Source organism: Ptychodera flava, assembly GCF_041260155.1.
Source record: "Ptychodera flava strain L36383 chromosome 23 unlocalized genomic scaffold, AS_Pfla_20210202 Scaffold_23__1_contigs__length_28996876_pilon, whole genome shotgun sequence".
Taxonomy (NCBI): Eukaryota; Metazoa; Hemichordata; class Enteropneusta; family Ptychoderidae; genus Ptychodera; species Ptychodera flava.
Window position 1 is genome coordinate 9,562,668 of NW_027248277.1, and position 22,436 is coordinate 9,585,103.

A 22,436-nucleotide genomic window follows, 5' to 3' on the forward strand; every position below is an offset into this window, starting at 1 on the left:
TGAAAGAAACCGAGAGTTGGCGCGACATAGAACAACCTTTACATTTGTTTTTGATGTGTGCAATAACTGTGACTTTCAAGTGTTCTAGAAATTTCCTTTGTTGTCCAGTTCTGTTACATTTCAGATCTTCAAAGCACAATGCATCACCCGATTTTTTTACATTTTGTAGATTTAATGGGCCACTGGCAGTACTTAAATCACCAGTTGGTTTTGCACACTGACTGTCTAGTCACTGTCTCACTGACAGGCGGTTGAGTTTTATCAGCACCTGTACTTTCCACATCGTCGCTGGACTATTTTTGTCTGCTGTTTTCTTACAAAACCTCTATCTCAAATGATTAGCCATAGACATCCGAAGAACCTGCTTTTTTATGCAAAACAATGTTGACTCAGTGCAGCAGACGATCTATCACTGCTGCATGTGTGAGGTCTATTCAATTCCTGCTCTGTGTGTACAAACAGCATGATCAGCAATTACTAGTCAATACTGAGCAATACCGGGTACCCCTTATCAGGACCTGAAAAATTTAATTTTTATCCACTTGTCCCCGGACAAGTACCGGTAGCCTCTATTTTTCTACTTGTCCGTAGCAGAAACTCACTTGCCCTGAAAATTTTCCAAAAAAAAATGATTCTGCTCTTACCCAGATTGTGGGACCTCTCCTACAATGGTTTGTGACAAATTGGTGGTATTTACAGTTTTTAATTGTAAAAAGTACATTACCATAATGAAATTAATTTAATATGCTTCAGTCTTATGGAAATTATTGCCAGTTACCACATTAGATGTGTTTAACAGAAATAAATACTAGTAAGATGTTTCATCACACTTATGACTACAAAACCAGAAGTGATTGAAGACAATAGTCTAATGCAGACATTTAACATGGTTTTTTCACTACTGCTGCAATTGCCCAAATGACTGATACTTTTTCATTGAAATTGCAAAAAAAGAGGTTGAAAATACTAAAAATCTGGGAGGAACTCCATTCTCTTCATAATAGCAATAGCAACTTGCCATACCACGGTTTTGACAAGCTAGGTGGCTTTTGTTAAGGTCCGCTACAATCAAGATAGGGGTCTTGACCATATAAGGAATTCAGCATGGTGACCTACACAAGCTTGCTGCGTACGATCGAAGAGTGGCATGAGACTCCTTCTGGAGAAATTTCTGACTGCAAAATATTACTTTGAAAGACAGGGATATGGTGCTTCATCAAAATTTTGGAGTTACTGATATTTTTAGGTAAAGTTGTGAGCTTCCATCACACCACATAGTGCCGTTTGATGCTCCGTGCAGTGTGGCTAGAAATTTCATTCTCCGTGCACACTGTGTACTACTATAGCTGCAAGAGTAACGGTGATTGAAAATAAAGTTTGCTTCACTGTTTCACTGTCCAAATTGTTTGGTGAAAAGTTAGTTGTTCTTTTTAAAATAATCCAGGCTTCCGCTTCAAACATCATTGTCTGGTTATTATCTCGTTACATTTTACATGTAAAATGAATGGAGTGTACGTGGCCGTATGGCCATGGCCGGCATTTGCCCCAGGGTCCAGTGTGGCTAGCGGACGCACATCGACTTGCTCATACCATGAATCGCAAACTGTAACAGAGTAACTGATTTTTCTTTAGTGTTTCAGTTGAGACGAAAAAAATAAGTCCCGATTTGAGTGCGTACGAGTGATCCACGTCTGGTACTTTCGAGGGACATTGTTTCTAATTTGCGTCAAAAGACGAAAGAACGCACTCTTGGCAAAACACTGAGTTGACTCTGAACTTTCTGCCCGCGGGCAAGTGAGGGCTAGTTTTGCGATTGTCCGTATTAGAAATAAGTCTGTCCCGGGCATCAGGCAAGCGTATTTTTCAGGCCCTGCCTATAGATCCTATTGCATGAAAGATGACGTAAGTGGCAGTCACCTGATACAAAATATGACCCGAGAATGAGGGCAGTGCATACCTGGCAATGTTGTGTACACACTAGTGGGTATCGGACTGTGTGTTTTGTTATCTTTTTGTTTCTGTTATTTTTTCGATTATCTACTGGTCAATCAGACCAGACATCTATGAAAAACTAGTGGTCCGCTGCAAAAATTGATAGTAACGGACCTCGGACAGCTTTCCCTTTTTGAAACCAAAGTTGACAAGGTGAGTGCAGTTTCGCATCATATAAATTATACCATGACACGTTACTTATCATGTTGGTTAATATTTTGCCGATGTTGAAGTCACTTTCCTAAATATGGTCCAAAAATGTGTCTTAAATACATATGCGACTACAAAAGCAAACCAAAAATATATGTGATGGTAATTTTGTTATTCATTGCCAAAAGGGACATGATTAGTTACGTTGTATGACTTTATCAAGTTGTGTATCAAAGTGTTAATTTTATTTCTTTCTTCGTGCTTTTTCTATTGTCTCAGTTGACATTTCCTTTTACGTTCAACTATTTTTCTATAACCTCACAAGGGAAATTTAAATATTTCTACACCAAATGGAATCCCATCACAGATATTTCTTCTCTTATGAAAGAAACGCCACATCTCTCACTCCACCACAGAAAGCGACCAGATCACATAAAGATCTGCGTCGCAGGATAGTGAACCTAAAACGCCTAGGCCTTCCAACCAAATACATTGTCCAAATATTTGCAGAAGAAGAAAATTTAATAGTGAGCAGACAGACTGTCAATAGTGTATTTAAAAAATTCAGTGAACTAGGAACAATCTTTATGACCTTGAGCAATTAGGTGGCCCTGGCAAGTTCAGATTGCAGCATCTTGATAATATTGACAATCAAGTGTACGCAAATCGAGAGCTCATGGCTGTTGAATTGTGACGTCGATTTTGTCTCGATTTCCATGATACCCCCCCCCCCCCCAATCTCAGTGGCGAGTGTCAAGAGATTGCGATGGAAGCTTGGCTGGAGGACAGCAGACACGGTATGCTCAGATGGTCTGTGTGGTCAATCGTCCGATCAAGCGTGAGTGATGCCTGCGAATGTTGGCAACTGAAGAAATATTTGATGATGTCATCTTCACTGACGAAAGTCGTTCATGACAACGTCGTTCCGACAACTTGGGGAGAACCTGTCTAAAAACGGTTCAAAGTCGAGCACCCATTTTCAGTGAGTATCTGTACTTTTGACCCTTAAAATTGTTTTAAATTCTTTCCCCTCAAACAGTAAAAAAAAACTCTGTGACATTCAAGGTGCAATCAAAGGGCATATTTGACCTTCGAGTAATTTTCAGTATAATATCCTGATTCACAACTAATGATTACCAAATCCTAAATTACGAATAACTAATGTTACTTAACGTTCTGGTTTTAGTCTGGCTGGAATTTCCAGAAAGGGTGCAATGAGAATTGTCATCTTCAACAGGATTATGGACAGTGAAAGTTATCAGGGCATTCTGCGGGACTACTTCCTACCATGTGTTCATCGTGTCTATCCAGAGGGACACATGCTATTTCAGGAACAACGACCCAAACACGATAGCTGCTCCATGACAGCTTGGCTCGTTGAAAATGATGTTAATGACTGGAAATCGCACCGAATCCCGTAAGCTTGCTTATTTTTTTCTAAAATGTGAAAGTCAATTAGAATATCCTGTAAATAGGCTCACCTTATTTTAAATTTGAAGTTTATGTGAAACATTTATCGTGTCTTTTTTGGGGGGTGCGTATTTCAAATCTTTCGGACGTGACAAACTTTTAATTAAACGTGAGTTCCAGCCTAGGTTTTTTTGGCCCCAGTAATACACATAGACAAATAGGCATAGTGTAGTGGACAATTTGACAGTATTTTCACAGCACAAATTATCATATTCGCCAGACATGAGCCTAAATATAGTGCTTATTCTTTACCCAAGTGTTACATTTTATATTTTTCGCATTACTTTCACTGGAGATCTGACAAAGACTTGAAAGAGGGGTAGATTTGGGATGTTTTCCCTACAGTATGTTTGGTCCATGGGTTCCGGTAGTCCAATGCAGCATAATGCTGGGGGGGGGGGCAATCACTCCAAAATCTCCAATGCATGCAACGGCAGAATGCATGCACCCATACCATGCTACGTTAAATTTACACTTCAGTGCCGTTCGAAGTGCGAATCGTCCAACGAGTATTTACTATCGTGTGCCTCAACAATTTCCCAAATTCAAGCAAGCAAGCAAGCAAGGAGATTATTAGAAGCAAGTGCAACCAGGGTCTCACAAACGGCATGTACAATCTAAAAGTGTTTTTCCCGGGATTTTCTGCCATACATTGGCAAATCACTAAGACATATAATGTCATGTCACAGGTACGAAATGCTACCATGTCACTCAGTCAGAGCACTACCATGTTGCATCGTGCAGACAGTGTTTTTATGAAACTGCTAACAACACAGTCTTGTCACAGAATGTGTATTGATACATCTGTATAAACTTGAAAGAAATTACAGTTGTTTTCCCTCAAGTCTTTTGGTCAAGTATGGCTTGATGCAGTGATCAGAATGGGCTTGTCTTTCATTTCACACAGCCATTTCGCTGAAAACAACTACAGTATTGTCCACACTTCCTGTCACTATTAGATGCATCAGCTCCATTTACCCAGCAGTGTGTGGCCTGTAATACAGGCATATGTGACACTGGGCTGATGCTGCATTGAATGGGTGCTGGCGCGAAGCTAGCCCCGCATTGGCAAAGTGGAAAGGAACACTAGAGCTGTATATACAAGGCAATAATCTCCATTAGCAAAGTTGAAGCTAACACATATTTCAATATATCTATCCTTTGTGTATGCTGGATTGACACACCCAATGTTTCCAGTGTCTCCCTGAATAAGGGTAACAGGGGCGTGGCGCCCTCTTGTAAATCCGAACGCCCCCTTGCCAGAAATGAAAAAAGATTTTTTTTTTGAAAAATAAAACAATAAAATATACGGGAAAAAAGTTGACAGTGATTTACAAGCAAAATGCAAGCGTGATCGTCGATCCTGCAGGCTGCAAACGTAATTCTCATCGATCTTGCAAATCTCGCGAGTTTGTGATGTCATCCGAGATCATAAGCCCATGTGCAACTCATCGATGGCAGCCATATTTGCATGGCTCAGGCCGTAACGTATCGTTAACCACGGTCCCTCCATAGGGACCGTGCATTAGGTAACCGACTTAGCTGAGCCAAGGAGCTTGAGCCGAACCAAGGACAGCAGAGTACACTGAAGTTTTTATAGGAGGTTAGAATTTCGCTTGTGTATTCCTTCCCAAAGCAAAACGACCTATTTTTAGACTCGGCCGGAGGATGAGAACGCGTGTGAGTGCTATGGTGATAATTTTGACATCGATGAATAAAAATGTATGTCTGTCGCTATGTTTTCGTTTTCAAAAAATGTAATCTTTATTGAAATCAGTGAACTGGAATAAAAGTGTGGAACACTATCTCAGATTTCTTTTCCTTTGAGTTTTTATACGAAAAAAATCTGAAAAAAATACTCCCCAAGTGCCACCAAATAACACCATTTTACCTCTGTTTTCAAAAGCTCCAACGGCAGGAGGGGGACACCCCCCTTCTGACCTCCCCCGCGACCGCTTACGCGGTCGCTTGTGGTGCTTCGCACCACATCTTCACCCTCTGTAAAAAAATCCTGGGGAGAACACTGGTTCTGACCAATAGAGGGGCTGATAGTGCTGAATACTAAACCAGAACACCACTCAAGATTACAAATTTACATTCATGTGTTCATACTTGTGCTGGTGAGGTGGCAGTGTGCATCGACTTCTAAAAACAAACTTGCAAGTTACCCTCAGGTGAAATGCCCTGTAAAGGCGTGGCTGTGTCAAAAGTCTGCACATTTAAGTATGAGCACTCACAAGCACATGTAGTGAGTACCTGCATTTGCCACATGCAGGACTGCTGTGTGCAATGGTTAAGTTGCCCAATTCTGGTAGGGTATTGTTATGTAGATGTATACAAAGTGGCCGATATTTTATCAGTTTTCTGGGGAGAACACTGCTTTCTCCTGGATATGAATGTTCCAGATAAAAATTTCTTACTCTATAAATTGATCATTTCATACAATTTTCACATAGTACTTGAAAAATGACGAAACATGCTTTTTATCTGGCAAATTTTGGTCAAGCATTCAAAAGTTCTGAAGATGTATGTATACAAATAAATTGCTTCCAAACAATAAGCTGAAATTGACGAAGTCACAATTTTACAAGGCATGTGTTTCCCAGAAATCCATGACCTTGAAAAGAATTTTGACACTCAATATACTCAAAAGTAATTTCTTTTCACAATAAACAACATAACAGAACTCCAAACTTTTGATCATAACTTTTCATTGATTTCCGTTTGAACAACAGTTACACTCCAGGAATTGATTGGAAAGTAAAGATTTCCTCAACAGTTGATGTATCAGCCAATTTATTTTTGTGAATTAAACTTGAAAAAATGCTATGAAAATACAAATAGGCTCACACAGTGTGCATCATCAGGGGCCATTGCACAAATGAGGGGAATACCCACTATGAAGCTTGAAATGGCTATTTTGGGGGTTTTGGATGAATTTGAATGGCAGTTATGGTTCAATTGTTTCCTGCATATAGCAACACATATCTCAGTAGACGACATCTTACATTTAAAGGGAATTCTGAAAATTGGTGGGAAATTAAAAGTTTGGAATGCAATCACTTTTGAACTCTGTTCTATGGCCAACTTCTGCATGATGTCATGGGTCATTAAGAGGGCAGGGGTCAAAGGGTTTAGGTCACAAGGACAGTAAACAATGACAGACATACCGTTTGCTGGATTTGGAGATGGTGGCTCAACATCATCCTCAACAGCTCCTTCAGGTGTCTTCATTGTTGCCGACAACGGACTGGGTCCTGCACTTTCAGTGAAGTCTGCTTCGTTGTTCAGGTCACACTGTCCCATTCCTGAGGTCTCAGGAGTCACATCCCTGCCACTGAAATTGTCCTCTCCACCACTTGAGTTTGCCCCCATCTCTTCACTGTCATTGGCACTGTGGTTAACAGAAGCGGTATGCATAAAAGCGTCAGTCTCGCTCAGGCAGCTCTCATTGCCGTCCATGGCCTGATCGTCCTCAAGGCTCGAGGTTTCACCGTCATCTTCTTCAGGTCTTCCCTCATTCCCTTCTGTAACAACCATGTAATGGGCTTCACTGTCTTGTAAGTCTGCCTCCAAGCCAGTTTCCTGTTTAATACGCTTCACTCTCTCATAAAAATCATGTCCATTCAGGATAGTCTCTTTCAAGCCTTCAACATCACGGGACTCAGTGGAGTGTAATTCCATTTCGCTTTCCACACGGTCATCTGAACGGGTACGCTTTGCAGTGAGGCATCTTCGAGTTGCTGTGCTATCTCCTCCGTTCACGACAACACTTGACTGAGAACGTGCGCTGAATCTGTCAGAGAAATTATCTATGTTTGGTGCATGTTCATTGCGCTTTGCGTGTGCACGTCTGCGCTGGGTTGCACTTACAAAGCACTGTCCCCTCGTGACGGACTTTTCTTGAATTCTGATGAACGCATCCCTCTCGGTAAGAAGATGATTGTTTGCCATGACATCGGATAGCAGGTTTGCTTCCACAATTCCACACGGAAATGGCTTGCCTGGATAGCTACATCCCATTGCTAACTCATCACTTCCATTTTCTCTCTCAGTGTCAACGGCAAAGCTGTATGCTGCGCTGATCTGGACGTTGACATCCTTACTGGCTTTGGATACCGCCCTCACAATTTTTCCACTCAGGCACATGTAATTGACAAATACTGTAACATCTGGCAAGAGTAATGTATAGAGTACTTGTCAGATTATTGTCAACTCTGGTTTTGCTGGAATAATATTATATTGTGTGTGTGTGTGTGTGTGTGTGTGTGTGTGTGTATAATATATATATATATATATATGGTTTTTTCTGGAATAATATTATATTGTTGTGTGTGTATAATATATATATATATATATATATATATATATATAATATGTTTTTTCTGGAATAATATTATATTGTGTGTGTTTGTGTGTATAATATATATATTATATATATATATATATTCTAATATATATATATATATATATATATATATATATATATATATATATTATATATATATTATATATATATATATTACACTACAGTGTTCTCACCAGAAAAAAAAAATTGTGGGACATTTTGTCCCGCTGACCAAAAAAAAGCGGGACAACGGATGATTTTTGTGAGACAATATATAAATATGTTAAAAAAGTCAAACTGCAAATACGAACCTTATTCTATGCATGGAAAAAATAAAGGACTCAACAACTCATTCACCTTAACAACTTTTTTGTAAACATTCGGTAAACATATCAACTGATAGTGAATATCAGTGCCTCTTAATGAAAAGTCTACGGGACTTTCGTTATTTCCAGTGTGAAAGTCCATTTCGGGCCCTCTACCATAATAGTAGTTGCTAGAGTGTCCAGCCATTCAGCTTCAAGTTGATTTCTGTCATTAGTTACGGTTTTTTTTGCACACTAAATCCCCTTTCACAGTTAGCAGAAGGAACAAGCCAATTCAGTGCTATGGCTTCTATTTAGATTAGGAAACATATCCCTATGATGTTTGTGGACAATCATCACATTTTGACATGAAATTTCGGTCGCCAGCCAAGGCTACAAATTTTGTCAATTGATCGAAACATGGGAAAAAGACGTCCATGTATCTCACATATGAGTTCGCTGGAATAATATACTTATCACATGCGCAAGCCAAGAATTGATAATTTTTTGCATAATAAGAGAACTTTCCTCCAACTATTCCACATTAAACCTCTGAACTACTTTTGGAATAAAATCATCAGTCGGCAGTGGGCAAATTGTCAATCATTTCCAGTCGTAGTTACTAGGTCGCGTGGGCGAGGAACGGAGCAAATGCCTGATAACATCACACAACACGTATCTCCCGCGAAGTTTATACATGATTCCAAACATAGCAAAGACCTAAAAATTATCTCAGACAAAGTTGCGTTATTTTTCGAAAACAAAAATTCACTGAATCTCAACGGCACGAACACTATAACGTCGCGCCCGTCCAGACCCTGGTTGCCATGCGGAACTCACAGTATAATGCTACCAGCTTCGAGTTCGTAGTTTTCGAAAAATGTTCATGTAATTCCTTAGGGATATACAAGCTTTACATTCTTGTGTTTTCGTAGTTCGGATTATTGTTGTCGTAGCCTATGAAAATATTATCGTGCCCATGACGCCTCCAGCTTCCGCGAATTCCGTGGACACTGTACCGGTATGTATGCGGCGAACACGTCCAGTGCGTCAGACTACCACAGTCTCGTGTGGTTCAATACACGACGGCCGCTGTGTGGTATACGTAATGCATACCACACATCGGCCATGTATCGAATCACAAGTGACTGTGGTTTAAGTACGCCCTCTGACGGGTATTGCTTCCAGATTGCCTCGGTTTCAACCAGGAAGTGTAATTACTCGCGTCAATCATTTACGTCCATGTGAAAAGTACTGGCTGTATGATACGGCGGTCGGCCATACGGCTGGCACCACGAAAGTTTATAATTTCAAAGGCGCGCCACTATTGGCGCGCACGCCCAAGAAATCCGCGACAAAACAGAAAAATACGCGAGAATGTCGCGGAATCGCGGCCTGGTGAGAACGCTGTATATATATATATTATATATATATATATATAATATATATATACCGGTATATATATATACAAAACACACACACATTGTTTCCACACAATTTACACATTTTACAATTTATTGACATTTTGAGTTCAAAAGGTTGAAACTTTTCATTTTGGACCATCAAACAAGAATGCTAGTTGCCTTGTCGGTCATAACTCTGAAAGGGAAAGGGTCATCTGAACAGTGCTCGATGATCACATGGTAAAATGTAAACACAGTATCCAAAGTATGTTGGCAATTGATGAAAGTTGGACATGTTTGTCATAACATAAATTTAAATGTTGCAGCTACCGGTATGTAGATGTGATGCATCTGGATATCGTGCATGAAATTCATTGTCTGTAAACAAGCAAGTCACAAAGGTGCAGTTCTGACTAATCATCCTGTTAACCCTTTGAGTGTCAAAGTCAATTGTTATCACTTTTATAAAATGTACCCCGGTAAATATTCTTCTGATTTTTGTCAAAATGTTGACCAAAAACTATGGCCAATGAAATGTGATATGCATTTGGTCAACATTATAAAAAAATTACAAAAAATTGTAAAAATTGATAAAATGTTGCACTAAAATTCTGGTAGGAAAAATTATGGCACCCAGAAGGTTAACTGTGCAGGATTTTTAATAATCAAGAAATAATGATTACCTTTCAAAATAAATATGAATAAAGGTAGAGAAATTTTAAAAGTGTGTAATAGCCAAGAAAATGAATGATGATGACTATCTTGTAAGTTAGTAAGACAATATTATTAGAACTTTAACACAGTTTCTTGTTCCACACCACAAAGTATTTTGAGATACACTGCTTTCAGTATGTCAACAATGTGCAGACTGCATTGTTATTTTTGAGGATGAAATTCTGGTCCCCACTGATATTCAAATGTAAATAATGACAGTTCAAAATTCACAATTACACAGTGTGTTGACAAGCTCAAAGTATGATTTTTCAACATGCTTTCAGCAATAGAACAACTTACAGTCGACATATAAAAAATATAGTGAAAAAAAAGAATCATTACAGCTATAAGTTCCTCAATATCTGCCTTTATTTACTTACCTTTCCCTGACAAATTGCCATTTAAAACTTTCTCAGAAAGCTTTTGAGTTGACTGTTGAAACCAATTTCCAAACTCCCTTCGCTTGCCACCATTCTGCAATGCAGTCCACAATTTCTGACACTCTGTTCATGGCCAGTGAAGTTGAGAAGAACATGAAATAAAGAAACAATGAGATGGTTGTTAAAACAATGTCATACAGTATGTGTCTGGGCTGACAGCAGAGCTATTTAAAATGGCATGAGCTCAGTTTGGTGCTGAGAATCAAATACATAGCTTTGTAAGTGGCTGCTATGGTTTATGTGGTAAGATTTGATACCAGAACCTTACATATTATGAGATTTGAGTCCTTTTTCTAAAGTTTGTTTGTCTTAGTGTAGAAACTATCATAAACCAAGCATACGTGTGCGTGTGTGTGTTGTGTTAGAATGTTAATAGGATTTTAAATAAAATAATATGTGTAGTCTGTTTTGCTTTTTAATCACCAGCAACTTGCATTCTCTTCATAGTGCATGTCATAAACTGTGACATGACATCATTGTAAGGCGCCCTCATGAGGCAGAGAAGTGACATTCTCTTAGCTGACATGACTACTTTGAGCAGGTTGGTAACTTTCTGTTGCTGTTTTCAATCACTTATAGAAGTGCATAATCTTTGACGTCAATGTCCATCACTGAGATGGAATAGATATTTAGTGTCTATACAACTCTCAACTGTAAAATTTATGAAGGATGCTAATGATTTCGTGAGTTTTGAGCGTTTATTTAGAGGGAATGGATTTGCTGTGACAGTCACCTGTTACATTGTAGTGCTACTGCCAAGTTGTTTTTTGCCACTGCTGTTGTCCGCTATTCAAACTTTATGAGATTTACACTTTGAATACATACATTGATGCTAAGTAACTAACATCTTATTATCTGCTTCACCAGAATTTCTGTTTAAAGCAGCTTGCCATGTCTGAAAACCATTTATTCTGATGATGTGACAAATGCTTTTTTGCACAGCAGAGAATTTGGAGAAGTTTAAATGTAATTCAAAACTTTATTCATTGCATTCACTTGGATCCTAGGATAGAAACTCTCAGCCAATCAGAGTTATTTTATTTATCCAATCAGAGTTCAGTATGTTTCCCACTCAAAATATTTTGCTACTTATTCTGATTTTTCTCTCTCTTCTTTATCACTATGTTGGATAGGAACTTGCCACTAAGTAGTTATGAGATTGCTGATGTACCCCAGGAGTATTATCATTGTCAATTTACTCCTCCATACCCTAATTTTGATAAATGGGGCACAAAGTGACCCTTTTAATAAACATGCATAGAAAACACTGCATAATTATTATTTTAAACTTTTCAATACATTTTTGTCTTTGTGTCTCAGATTGAAAGCCCACAAACCTGATTGGTTGACTGGGTGCAAAGTATTGTTACAAAAAAGTATGAAGTAGCAAGTGAACAGTAAAAAATCACTCTCAGCTTCCTACATGTTTGAGAAGCACCATGGATGTCACTAGGCTAGCAAAACTGAAGAAATTACAAGTTAACATACATCAGAGAATTGTAAATCAAAGATGTCTTCCTTGTCAAATGCGATACATCCTAGAGTGTTTGTCATTCAAATATTCACTCTGAGAACTTTGAAAGGAGAATACATTGATAAGATTTTGGACCGCAGACTGTGATCCTTCAGTTCTACATGTACGGGTGTAAAATTGACTAACAGATAGATGGATTGAAATATAGAAATACACTTGACTGATCAGTCTTGTGATTGGTAGCTTTAGACCAACTGAAGAGAGAGGAAGCATAATTTGGGCAGTGTAAGCCCTGCAAACATATCTCCTATATGTGTTACTTTACAATAGAAATACAGTACATGGACACTTATTTTGTGTAGCATTTGTGGCGATTTCTGAGTGAGTAACACTAAGAATTCTGCTGTCATATTACCAACAAAACATGCAATTGTTGTTACTCAAGTGTTTCAGCCAGCTTTTGATAGCACGGAAACACAGCGACCCATAGTAGGTTTAAATGAGGGACAAATTACATTTTTGAGGGACATGTAAAGTATTTCAATAACATGACACAGTACAGTGTCATTGTGTCGTCATGATCGGGTACGATATTTGGCGTTCAATAGGCAAGTCAGGTGAATGTATGTGCCCATGTGAAATTTTCAGTATCATTCAGTTTACTGCAACCTCCTGGTATATGCATAAACTGCAGGGCTCCCTTAAGTCACCAAAATGATTAGCCAAGTCATTAGCCAAATCAAAAATATTGTAGCCACTTTGAGCAATTTTTAGACACTTTACGATCTCAAGGGTGGCATCAGCTTTCTTGCCATTCAGTTCCTAATTTTACAAATCAAGATGTTTGTATGCTGTTCATGATGTTTTTACATGAAAGAAATATTTGTTCAGTTTTTTTCCATTGATTATCTGTTTTTATGACATTTCAGGGATATAAATACTTTTTCATTTCTGGTGGTAAATTTTTACCACCAGAATTTAAGAAATAAAATTAGATGGCAAATCTAAAATCTTGTAGCAATATGACGTGTATATTACCACAGATAGAGAATACTTCTGCAGCATTCAATCAGTGTTCACAGTATGACAGCTTATCATAAGTTATAATCTCCTCATGTGGCAAATTTATGTAGTCTTTAAGTCATGACCAAAATATTTTGAGCCACTAAAATAAAAATTTTCCATGCGGAAAAAGGATTTAGTAGCATCTTGGCAGTGTAGATAATATTATTGTGGTGTTTGAGGCCATGTGTTGTGCCATAGTTGTGATCAAGCAGGCTCAATAGCACCTTGGCCATAAGTATTTTTCTTGAGAGAAAAAGAGTTGGGCCAAAACAAAATCCTGTGAAACTAGACACAATGATACAATGAGTTATGTGCATTTAATTAACCACTGTTCAGGGTTTTCTCAGCACTGCGCAATTGCGCATTTCGAGCCATTTTCTGCCCTTTAAAAGTTACTGACTGCGCGAAAATCGCGTACAAAACACAGCACGCAAATACGTCTGTATTATGGTGACACAAGCGCACAGTGTAGTGACCTGTAAATTTGCCGTTATTTCTATTCAGAATATTCCCCCGGAAAAGACAAAATATCGCCTGTCATTCAATTTTGGTGACGTGCATAACGTGGAGTACAAACATCGAAAAGAAAACAAAGTAAAGGATATACTTGTGCTTCAGTCTCCATGGATACCAGTGCCATGCATTTTATGTTCATGTTTTGATAGGACATGTTGTTTAGGCCTAATGTCATTAGTAAGCATTAAAAAATACTGCCCCCTCAAATGTCAAGTTTGCCCCCTAATTTTGATGAATAGGGTAGAAATTGCCCGCTTCGGTGAACATGCAGAGAAAACACTGACTGTTTGAGTGTTAACATTATTTTCATGATTATGATTCATGCCAGTATTGAAGGCTTTTAAATGGCCTGTGTGTGAACAACACTCTAGATTTGACCATTCAGAAAACCGCAGTTTTCTCCTTTTCAATTGTATTATGACTCGGTTTGTGAAAGTTTCCTTTGAAATTGTGGTTTTTACTATCAAACTGAGTAGTTATGGCCAAAATTTTGATTCAAGCAAAGTAGGTAAAACTTTTGACAGACTCAAGGACAAAGGGGACTCATAGAAGCAAAGCCTCAGTATATTGTAGTATCAAACAGCAACAATGTTTGTTTTACCTACCAGGGAATTTTGTTACTTTGTAGCATGGAGGAAGCAGAGATGAGTAAACTGTTTCAATATAAAGCAACTTTGTAGGAAGGAGGGTAAACTGTTTCAACATCTTACAACTTATTTATTGTTAGCTGTAGTTTTCTGTTTAGGAGGCAATTATCTTGTTCACATTGGCAACCCAACTGAAATTTGGGCCGACGCAAAATAATTGTCCTTTTGGGATTAAATTGGTCCGTGTCCACACTTACCGGTACCAGATTAGGGCCGACGTAACTTTACCTTCCTTTGTGACCTCTGACCTGTCAAAGTTCAAAATGGCGAATTTGAATATGGCACGCTGTTTCTACTGTTCATGATTTTCCTGTGTTTTTACGCACAAGAAGGGCAAATATGACTACCACTCACCCTTTTAATCATCGGAGAGATCTTCACCATTTATTGGATGAGAATATGGTATATATCAGACCGCCGTGGAGAAATAACCAGTGCGCGGCATTTTTGACATGCCTCTCTAGTCTATTATGTGCACTGTGGAATCGAATGACATGGTCTCGTTTGCGGAACAAAGGTTGGTGGAAGTTCAGCGTACATAGGATGATATTAAAATGTAAAGACTGGATTGAAAACTTTCGATAGGTGTAAACTTTAGTTTCAAACGTCGTTTGTTTTGTGCGAATAGTGTGACTAGTTCAACTTCGATCCATAGCGGAGGCCTGGTCAACTGGGACCAGGGCCGACGTAACGTGTCCACACTGGCGATTTGCGTCGGACCAAATTTTGCGTCAGCCCTGAGTCGGCCCTGAACTCCCCTTCTAACCGGGACCAAACTGAGTCGGCCCAGGGCCGACTCAGCGTGTCCACATTGGTTTTTTACGTCGGCCCCGGCCCTGGTCGGGACCTGGGCCGACGCAAAGTCGTCAGTCTGAACGTACCAACAGTCTGAGAATTCATTAGCCACTGAAATATGGCCCATGCAGATTACATCATGGTGACCCAATTATTTAATAGGGACAGAACAAAATATATTTCCTCCAATGTTGCAATGACACAGCTGGCTGAAACACTTTAACTCTGAATATGAAAGCAGAATGTGTCAATCATTTCATCGTCCTGTCTTTGACACCTCCATAGGTGATTTGGATTGTTTGTGGGCACTAAAATGAAATGCAGGCTAGTTATGCACAAATGCCATGCCAGCATTAGCACCTAAATGGTGCCAGGCTTGTACAGCTGAAGACGTATTCCACACCTCCCATATGCACAGCTGCTGACAGGAAGACTCCCTCCCTTTAGATTTTAATTTCACTCAAATAATTATTTGAAAAAAATCTCATTAGGCCTATACCTCTTATATTACACATGTGGCTACTGTATCTTAAAAACAATTTTAGCAGCAGAAGGAACAGGAAGAATATACCGTCACTTGCAAGTTCACTGAAAACGATGGCAAATGCAAAAGCCAGTAGCTGCGAACTATGGATGGATGATTTTTTTGGTCACTATTTTTGTTTTTGTATGTCATTCACAAGTTCTTGTCCTTTTCCTCAATGCAAGAACAAACACCCTCTATATAGTTTGTCAACACAGCGTCTACAGACGTAAAATGGATTTGTAGTAAAGGCAATTTCAGGACTTCATCAGCCTAACGTTTTCAGAATAGCTGCAAGTAATTCACTGAAAGTCTCACAGTGTGTTGGAAATTTATCGGAAAATATTATCTAGTTGCATTTTTTGGTCATAATCCGTCTCTCTGCTATTATTCTTGAAGCAGTTTTGGGTCATTAAGTATAGCATGTAAGATACAAGAATATTCTGCATTGACGAGGAGTCATTACCATATAATCTTCACACTGAAACAATGCTCATTAATATAATTTGCATAGATAAATACCAATCCACCTTGCATATTGCAGCTAATGCGAATCCAGGCTACCTGCGCGCAGTTCAATGAAAAAAGTCACGTGACTGAAAACCCTTGTTAAATTTCAACTCAATTGGCAACATAATAAGAGCGTAAATGACACAACAGGTCGTGTTGGCAAGCTCAATGTATTTCAACACGCTGTTGAATAAGAAACTGTTGTTGACGTAAAAATAAAAAATACTAAAACAATCATCAACATCTTTTTTCAGGGTCTATGGTTGGACCTAAGACCCTTTAAAATGGTATTTAGTTTTCTAAATGAAAATACAGTGACCCCGTGGGAGAAAAAGGCGTCACTTCGGTCAAAGATCATTGCCCTTTGTCCGCCATTTTTAATCCCTTCGCTATTGTGATGGCGCGAAGATATCAAACTTTGGTTTCACAAGAATATCCCGAGTCTTAAAGTTTTCCTGGCTGAGCTTTAAAAAATGGAAATGTTCAACGAGTCTTACGAGTATGAATATAACCATTGTGTGTTTGAAATACTAGTTTCTAAAGCCACTAAAGGTCGAAAAGCTAGCGCTGAACGTTGTATGAATGAATGAATGGCACAGATTTGGACCACGGTCGGTGACTCAAAAAGAGTCGCAAACACCCAGGGCACAAAGAATTCGTCAAGGGTAAACTTAATCACTTACCGCCAGGCTTACAAAAAACTGCGGCATCGGGAGTAAAAGGGGCGTTTAAAGAGGGCGACTGGGTTCCCGCCATGATGGACAATATGTACCGCGAGCAACTGCGTCAACCTGTGGCTCTCTCAACTTTGACCAGACTTCTTATATCGCAGGAGCACTCTAATCGCTTCTTACACGTGGAGTGAACTCGACCCTGAGTGAACGATATTGCTTTCCCAGGGAAGTGGGAAATGTGAGGTTCCAGTTGTGAGTATCGCACTGCCACTGCCAGCACGGAAGTACCCGCATACCAGTTGTCGAAATGTAATTTGGGAGCAAATCTTACCGCCAGAGGGCGCTCAAGGAAAGTGGGTCACTGAAATATTTTGACAAAAATTGCCCGTTTCAATCACATGTATACATGAAAGTATACGGCCAAAGTATAAATATTTTCGGGAATGTATAAGTGAGACAGAAACGTTGTGAGAGACACCTCTAATTTTCTCAAAAAGTGTTTCGTTGAAGGCGCCCTCTTGTGATAACCTATCTCGAACTAACAGCTAACCTACAGTTGACCCCAAGACCCTCTTGTAACCATAGGCGTGGGTATGATCACAGGGGGTTGTCTACATGTCCGTCCCCAAGGGTGGGTAGGTGTTTCGTTGTATCGCTAATAAAGATATATTCTACCAGCCTTTGGTGTTTCGGTCTTAGCTTAGCACTGCCCTTGACAATCTTGCGTATACGTTTTATCAACATGCTGCGTCTATTATCTGATGAGTTTGAGTGCCTAATTAGCCAAAGTAACCAAGGGTAAATTACTAATCTGTGGACGCTCTCATCAGATTATCACCGGATTAACTTTGACAAAGTCAACAACGAACGCACCAGCAAGGTATAACTGATACCTTGCTGGTGCGTACGTTGTTGACTCTGTCAAAGTTAATCCGGTGATAATCTGGTGACTGCGTCCACAGATTAGTAATTTACCTCGTTTACTTTGGCAAATTAGGCACTCAAACTCCTCAGATAATACCGGTAGACTAAATTACTACCCTTGCTTGCCTTAGCGAATTACGCAATCAAACTGGTAAGATAATAGACGCAACACAGTGACGAAACTTCGCTAAAGATTGTCAAAGGACGTAAATACGAAAAAAGAAATCGCTACAAAACCAGCGCTAACATAAGACAAAGACACCAAAGCTGCAAAGGAAAGGTTGGTAATATAACTCTTTATTGGCAATATATATCATAGTAAACATATTAAATAAAATAAACCATAGCAGGAAGAACCCTGTCCTTAGACAAGACACCCCTACCCCTGGGGACTGACTTTGTTGCAATTCCCTCAGGTATGACCCTGCAAAGTCGCTCGGAATCATGCCTCTGACCCAATTATACGCCGGGGCAGACCGGACCTCGCATGCGCCGCCACTACCCTCCCCAGGACTGGAGCTGGAAGGCAGGAAGCTTCAACCATGGCTGCAATAATTTTAGCTCTGCGTATATTTCCCAAAATTCATTGCGATTTGTATCCTCAGAGATTCCCCAGAGGTCTACCAGGTCTCCCATGTGTAGACAAATTCATAGACTAGTTGAAAAAATTCTGAAAACGTACTTTTAAGGACACCATTCTTCTCAATTCTCGTTTTAAATGATTTGGAAAATAATGCAAGATTGAGAGAGGAGGTAGCGTTTTTGTAAAATTTTCCTCTGATTGTGTCTTCAGCCATACAGAATAATGTAAATTAGGGAGACTAGTTGCACCTGTTTTTTGAAACAAAAGGATATTGATTTTTTCCAATGGAAATGACAAAAGAAATTTGCATTCTAAGTTTCTTCAGACAATGACCCCTTCAGTTCGTCATTAAACTTGCTGCCTAAAAAGTATGGCATTTGTAGTACCTACTGAACGTGACTGCCATGGTTGTTTAATGGTTATTTGGAAACTTTCACTGAAATATATAACCGTACTTTTACTAGATATTATTTATCAATTATTCTGATGCTGCACATTATTGCTTGCATACAGAACTGAAAAAGTTATAAGAAAAGTAACCTTCAAGAATACAAATCAAAGAGAATTGTGGGTAATTTATTGTATTGTGCGGCCTCCCACATATGTGGTGGGAGGCCGTATGACGCCGATAACAGCCCTGCCACGCACGCAGAGCTACAATAATTGTAGCCCTGCGTACAGGTCTGTGTGTTCCCGGCGTTACAGACCTGTACGCAAGGCTACAATAATTGTAGCCCACGGGCCTTTCTTTGCAGTGTTGGCTATTCACAAACTTATATAGTACCTCCATGTTCTATCATTGCCAACACGGCAAACAAAGGCCCGTGGACTACCTAGGTCAACCATGTGCCAAGGCATTGTGTCAAGGTATTGTTCCACGAAATTCATTGCCTCGTTCAACTTCACTTTCATCTTGAAATACATAATAGCACTAAGAGTGAGATTTGAAAGAGGAAAAGCTAAATCCCAAAAGCACTGACGCTGACAGTGACAGAGCCTCACTCTTTGTATTTACAAACAACAACAGTAGTCATGTCAAATATTGCCTTTCCATCAGACAAGGCTATAAATACTTCGCAACTCATGGCCATAAAGTTATGTGTTATATTATAACAGTCAATATGCATGGTAATGGTGGTTGATAAAGAGTTAAGGTGCAATGCATCTTGCGGAGATACTGACCCTCAAACTTTTACATTATGCTTTGAAAGTGGGCTTTAGAAAAGTTTGGGCAAAAGCTTACCAGCTTTATTGCAAACCAACTATTTCAATCAGTGTCATAGTATTATTGCAAAATTGCATTTTCACACTAATATTCCAACTATGATATTACCAATTTTTGTAACTTACAGATTTTTTAATGTTTTTTTATCATTTCAATTTTGCTGACGAATGCTGTGTCAGATTTTTTTCAATGGTGAGAAGCTGATATTACCCATTGTCGTCTTCAAGAAATCAAAAACATCAAGACCGATTATGTCATATCTATATAACCCCTGAAAAGTACACACTTTTTTTTGAAAATATGAAATTTATTTTAAAAAAATAAAATTTTGACAGCAGCCAAATATACACCCACCGACAACATGAAACGCCATGTCTTTATGCAGTACAGCAAACCAATAACTATTGGCCTGACACTTGAAAGAGTCAACATAGCTGTGATATCGCAGCGGTACTTGTGGCGTATATCGAACGCGATCGGGTCATTGAGGTCATCGCCACAGTCCCGCTGCGAGCCGACGGCAGTTTACTACGAGACCGACCGGTATCGTAGATTTAGCTCGCAAAATAATAAAGTAGATAAACCATGCAAAAAATAAAATTATACCTACTGTATCACTGACTATCTGAGACTCATCTTCTACTCCTGCTAACGAGCCCGACCGTGACAACATGTATTTTCGACCGTTTTTCGGCGAGTCCGTCAATGGTTCCTGCTTGAATTTGAACTTTTGACCTCCAACGTATTCAGTGCGTTGTACGCGCGATCGAGCAAACATCGTAGAACCGTCGACGGCTCACGGGAAAATGGTCGAAAATACGTGTTCTTATCTTCAAGAAAGTTAGCAGGCGCACAGAATGAGTCTCAGATAGTCAATGATAAAGATGATACAAGTTTATTTATTCAAAGGCTATATAGTTCATTATTTTGCAAGCTAAATCTACGATACCGGTCGGTCTCGTAGTAAACTGCCAACGAAGCCTATGCGTTGGCTCGCAGCTGGACTGTGGCGATGACATTAATGACCCGAGCGCGTTCGATATACGCCACAAGTACCGAATGTAATACAAATATTTTATCAACGGAGAAAAAAAATTATTTCAGTTCCATTACACAAATTGGATGAATGACTATGGTGACTTGAAAAATTCTGACCATATACATGTAGATGAGGGGACTTGAAAACTTTTTATGAGGATATTGAGGAGACTGAAAAAGAAGATTTCAATCGGTTCCTCCGCCCCCACCATTATTTATGAACGCAGCTTCACGCGATGGCACTTCTCACGTAAAATTAAATCAAGACAAATTTTGCTGGAATGTATTTTATATTATTACGCCATTATCAAGCCCACTGACTTTTGTTAAGTCTACCGGCTCTGCCACGCGAGGTCAGAGCACTATGTAATGACAGTGTCGTGGCCACGGTCCCACTGCCACGGTCCATAGGAGGAGGGACCGTGTTGCGCCGACCACACCTCCTATTATAATAGGTTTTATCAAATCGCTGACATGGTTGAAAAAACTGTAACCATGCTGCCGAAGCCTCGTGAAGACAGCCTTCTTTCTGACATGTCCCACTGTGAAACTATCTCTTTCAACGTAATGATACAGTCATTGGACTTCAACACCTGCAAAAAGTTAAATAATGACGCTAAAAGAAATAATTATACCGTGCACCGAACGGTGTGCACGGACCACACGAAACCTTGACGACGCGTAGCACATCGTCCGCTCGCACTGGTCCGTTACTTCAACTACAGTCTCCCAATAACTACCGCATCGGAGAGCATCCAGCTGCCCTGACACGAGACCTTGGCAAGCGAAGATGCGCATAGAAGAGCCGACCAGTACTGCGGTAAGACAGATAGCACATAACTGGTGGCGTCTGCAAATAACCTTTGACCAAAACGCCGTCATTAGTTCGAAGGTTACATGACCAACACGAATGAGCGTTTTGGGATACAAGCATAGGTTTTTACCGACAGGAATGAGTTTTACAAACTTGTGTATGTTATTTTATTAATATAAAAGAAGATATTTCAAATAAATATAACACATTTTTAAAGAGAAACGTGAGTTGGACAAGCACAAACAGATGTGACACGTGACCAATACGAATGGCCGCTTTGGAATACTTGGATAGGCTCTGCAACATGAATGAAGGTTGTGCAACAAGAAAATACGTTTTGCAAAATGAATGAAGGCTGTGCAACAAGAAAATAGGTTTGTACAAAAAGAAAATAGGTTTGTACAAAAAGAAAATGTTTTGTACAAAAAGAAAATAGGTTTTACAAAAAGAAAATGTTTTTTTACAAAAAGAAAATGTTTTGTACTAAAAGAAAATGGTTTTTTTTGGCAAAAAGAAAATAGGTTTTCACGCAAAGCAAATGGATTTTTAGACAAAGAAAATAGGTTTTTATTCAAAGAAACGGGTTTTTACACAAAGAAAATGGATTATACAAAAAGAAAATAGGTTTTCATGCAAAGAAAATAGGTTGTAACACAAAGAAAATGCATTTTCACAAAACGAAAATAGGTGTTTGCACAAAGAAAATGTTTTGTATAAAAAGAAAGTAGTTTTTTCTAGAATATTGCAACGTTTGGCTTGCCAAAAATAATGACCTCTAACACATTCCTGCTCACAGACTGAAAAAGTCCTCTTTGAAAGCGCCCTC

General features: G+C 39.2%; 1 protein-coding gene across 2 annotated transcripts in view; it reads right to left on the bottom strand.

Moving 5' to 3' along the window:
• The window catches only part of LOC139124208 (uncharacterized), an 89,636-nt gene extending 72,292 nt beyond the window's left edge, over positions 1–17,344 (bottom strand). The window contains exons 1-3 of one of the 2 annotated variants that reach the window (XM_070690345.1): positions 17,036–17,344; positions 10,763–10,885; positions 6,783–7,784 (exon numbers count right to left, since the gene is read on the bottom strand). In XM_070690345.1, coding sequence (XP_070546446.1) covers positions 6,783–7,784; positions 10,763–10,885; positions 17,036–17,108 — 1,198 coding nt within the window. In that variant the 5' untranslated portion in view covers positions 17,109–17,344. The remainder of the gene's footprint in view (positions 1–6,782; positions 7,785–10,762; positions 10,886–17,035) is intronic. The other variant, XM_070690346.1, reaches the window with a different exon arrangement.
• Between the last annotated feature and the right edge of the window lie 5,092 nt (positions 17,345–22,436).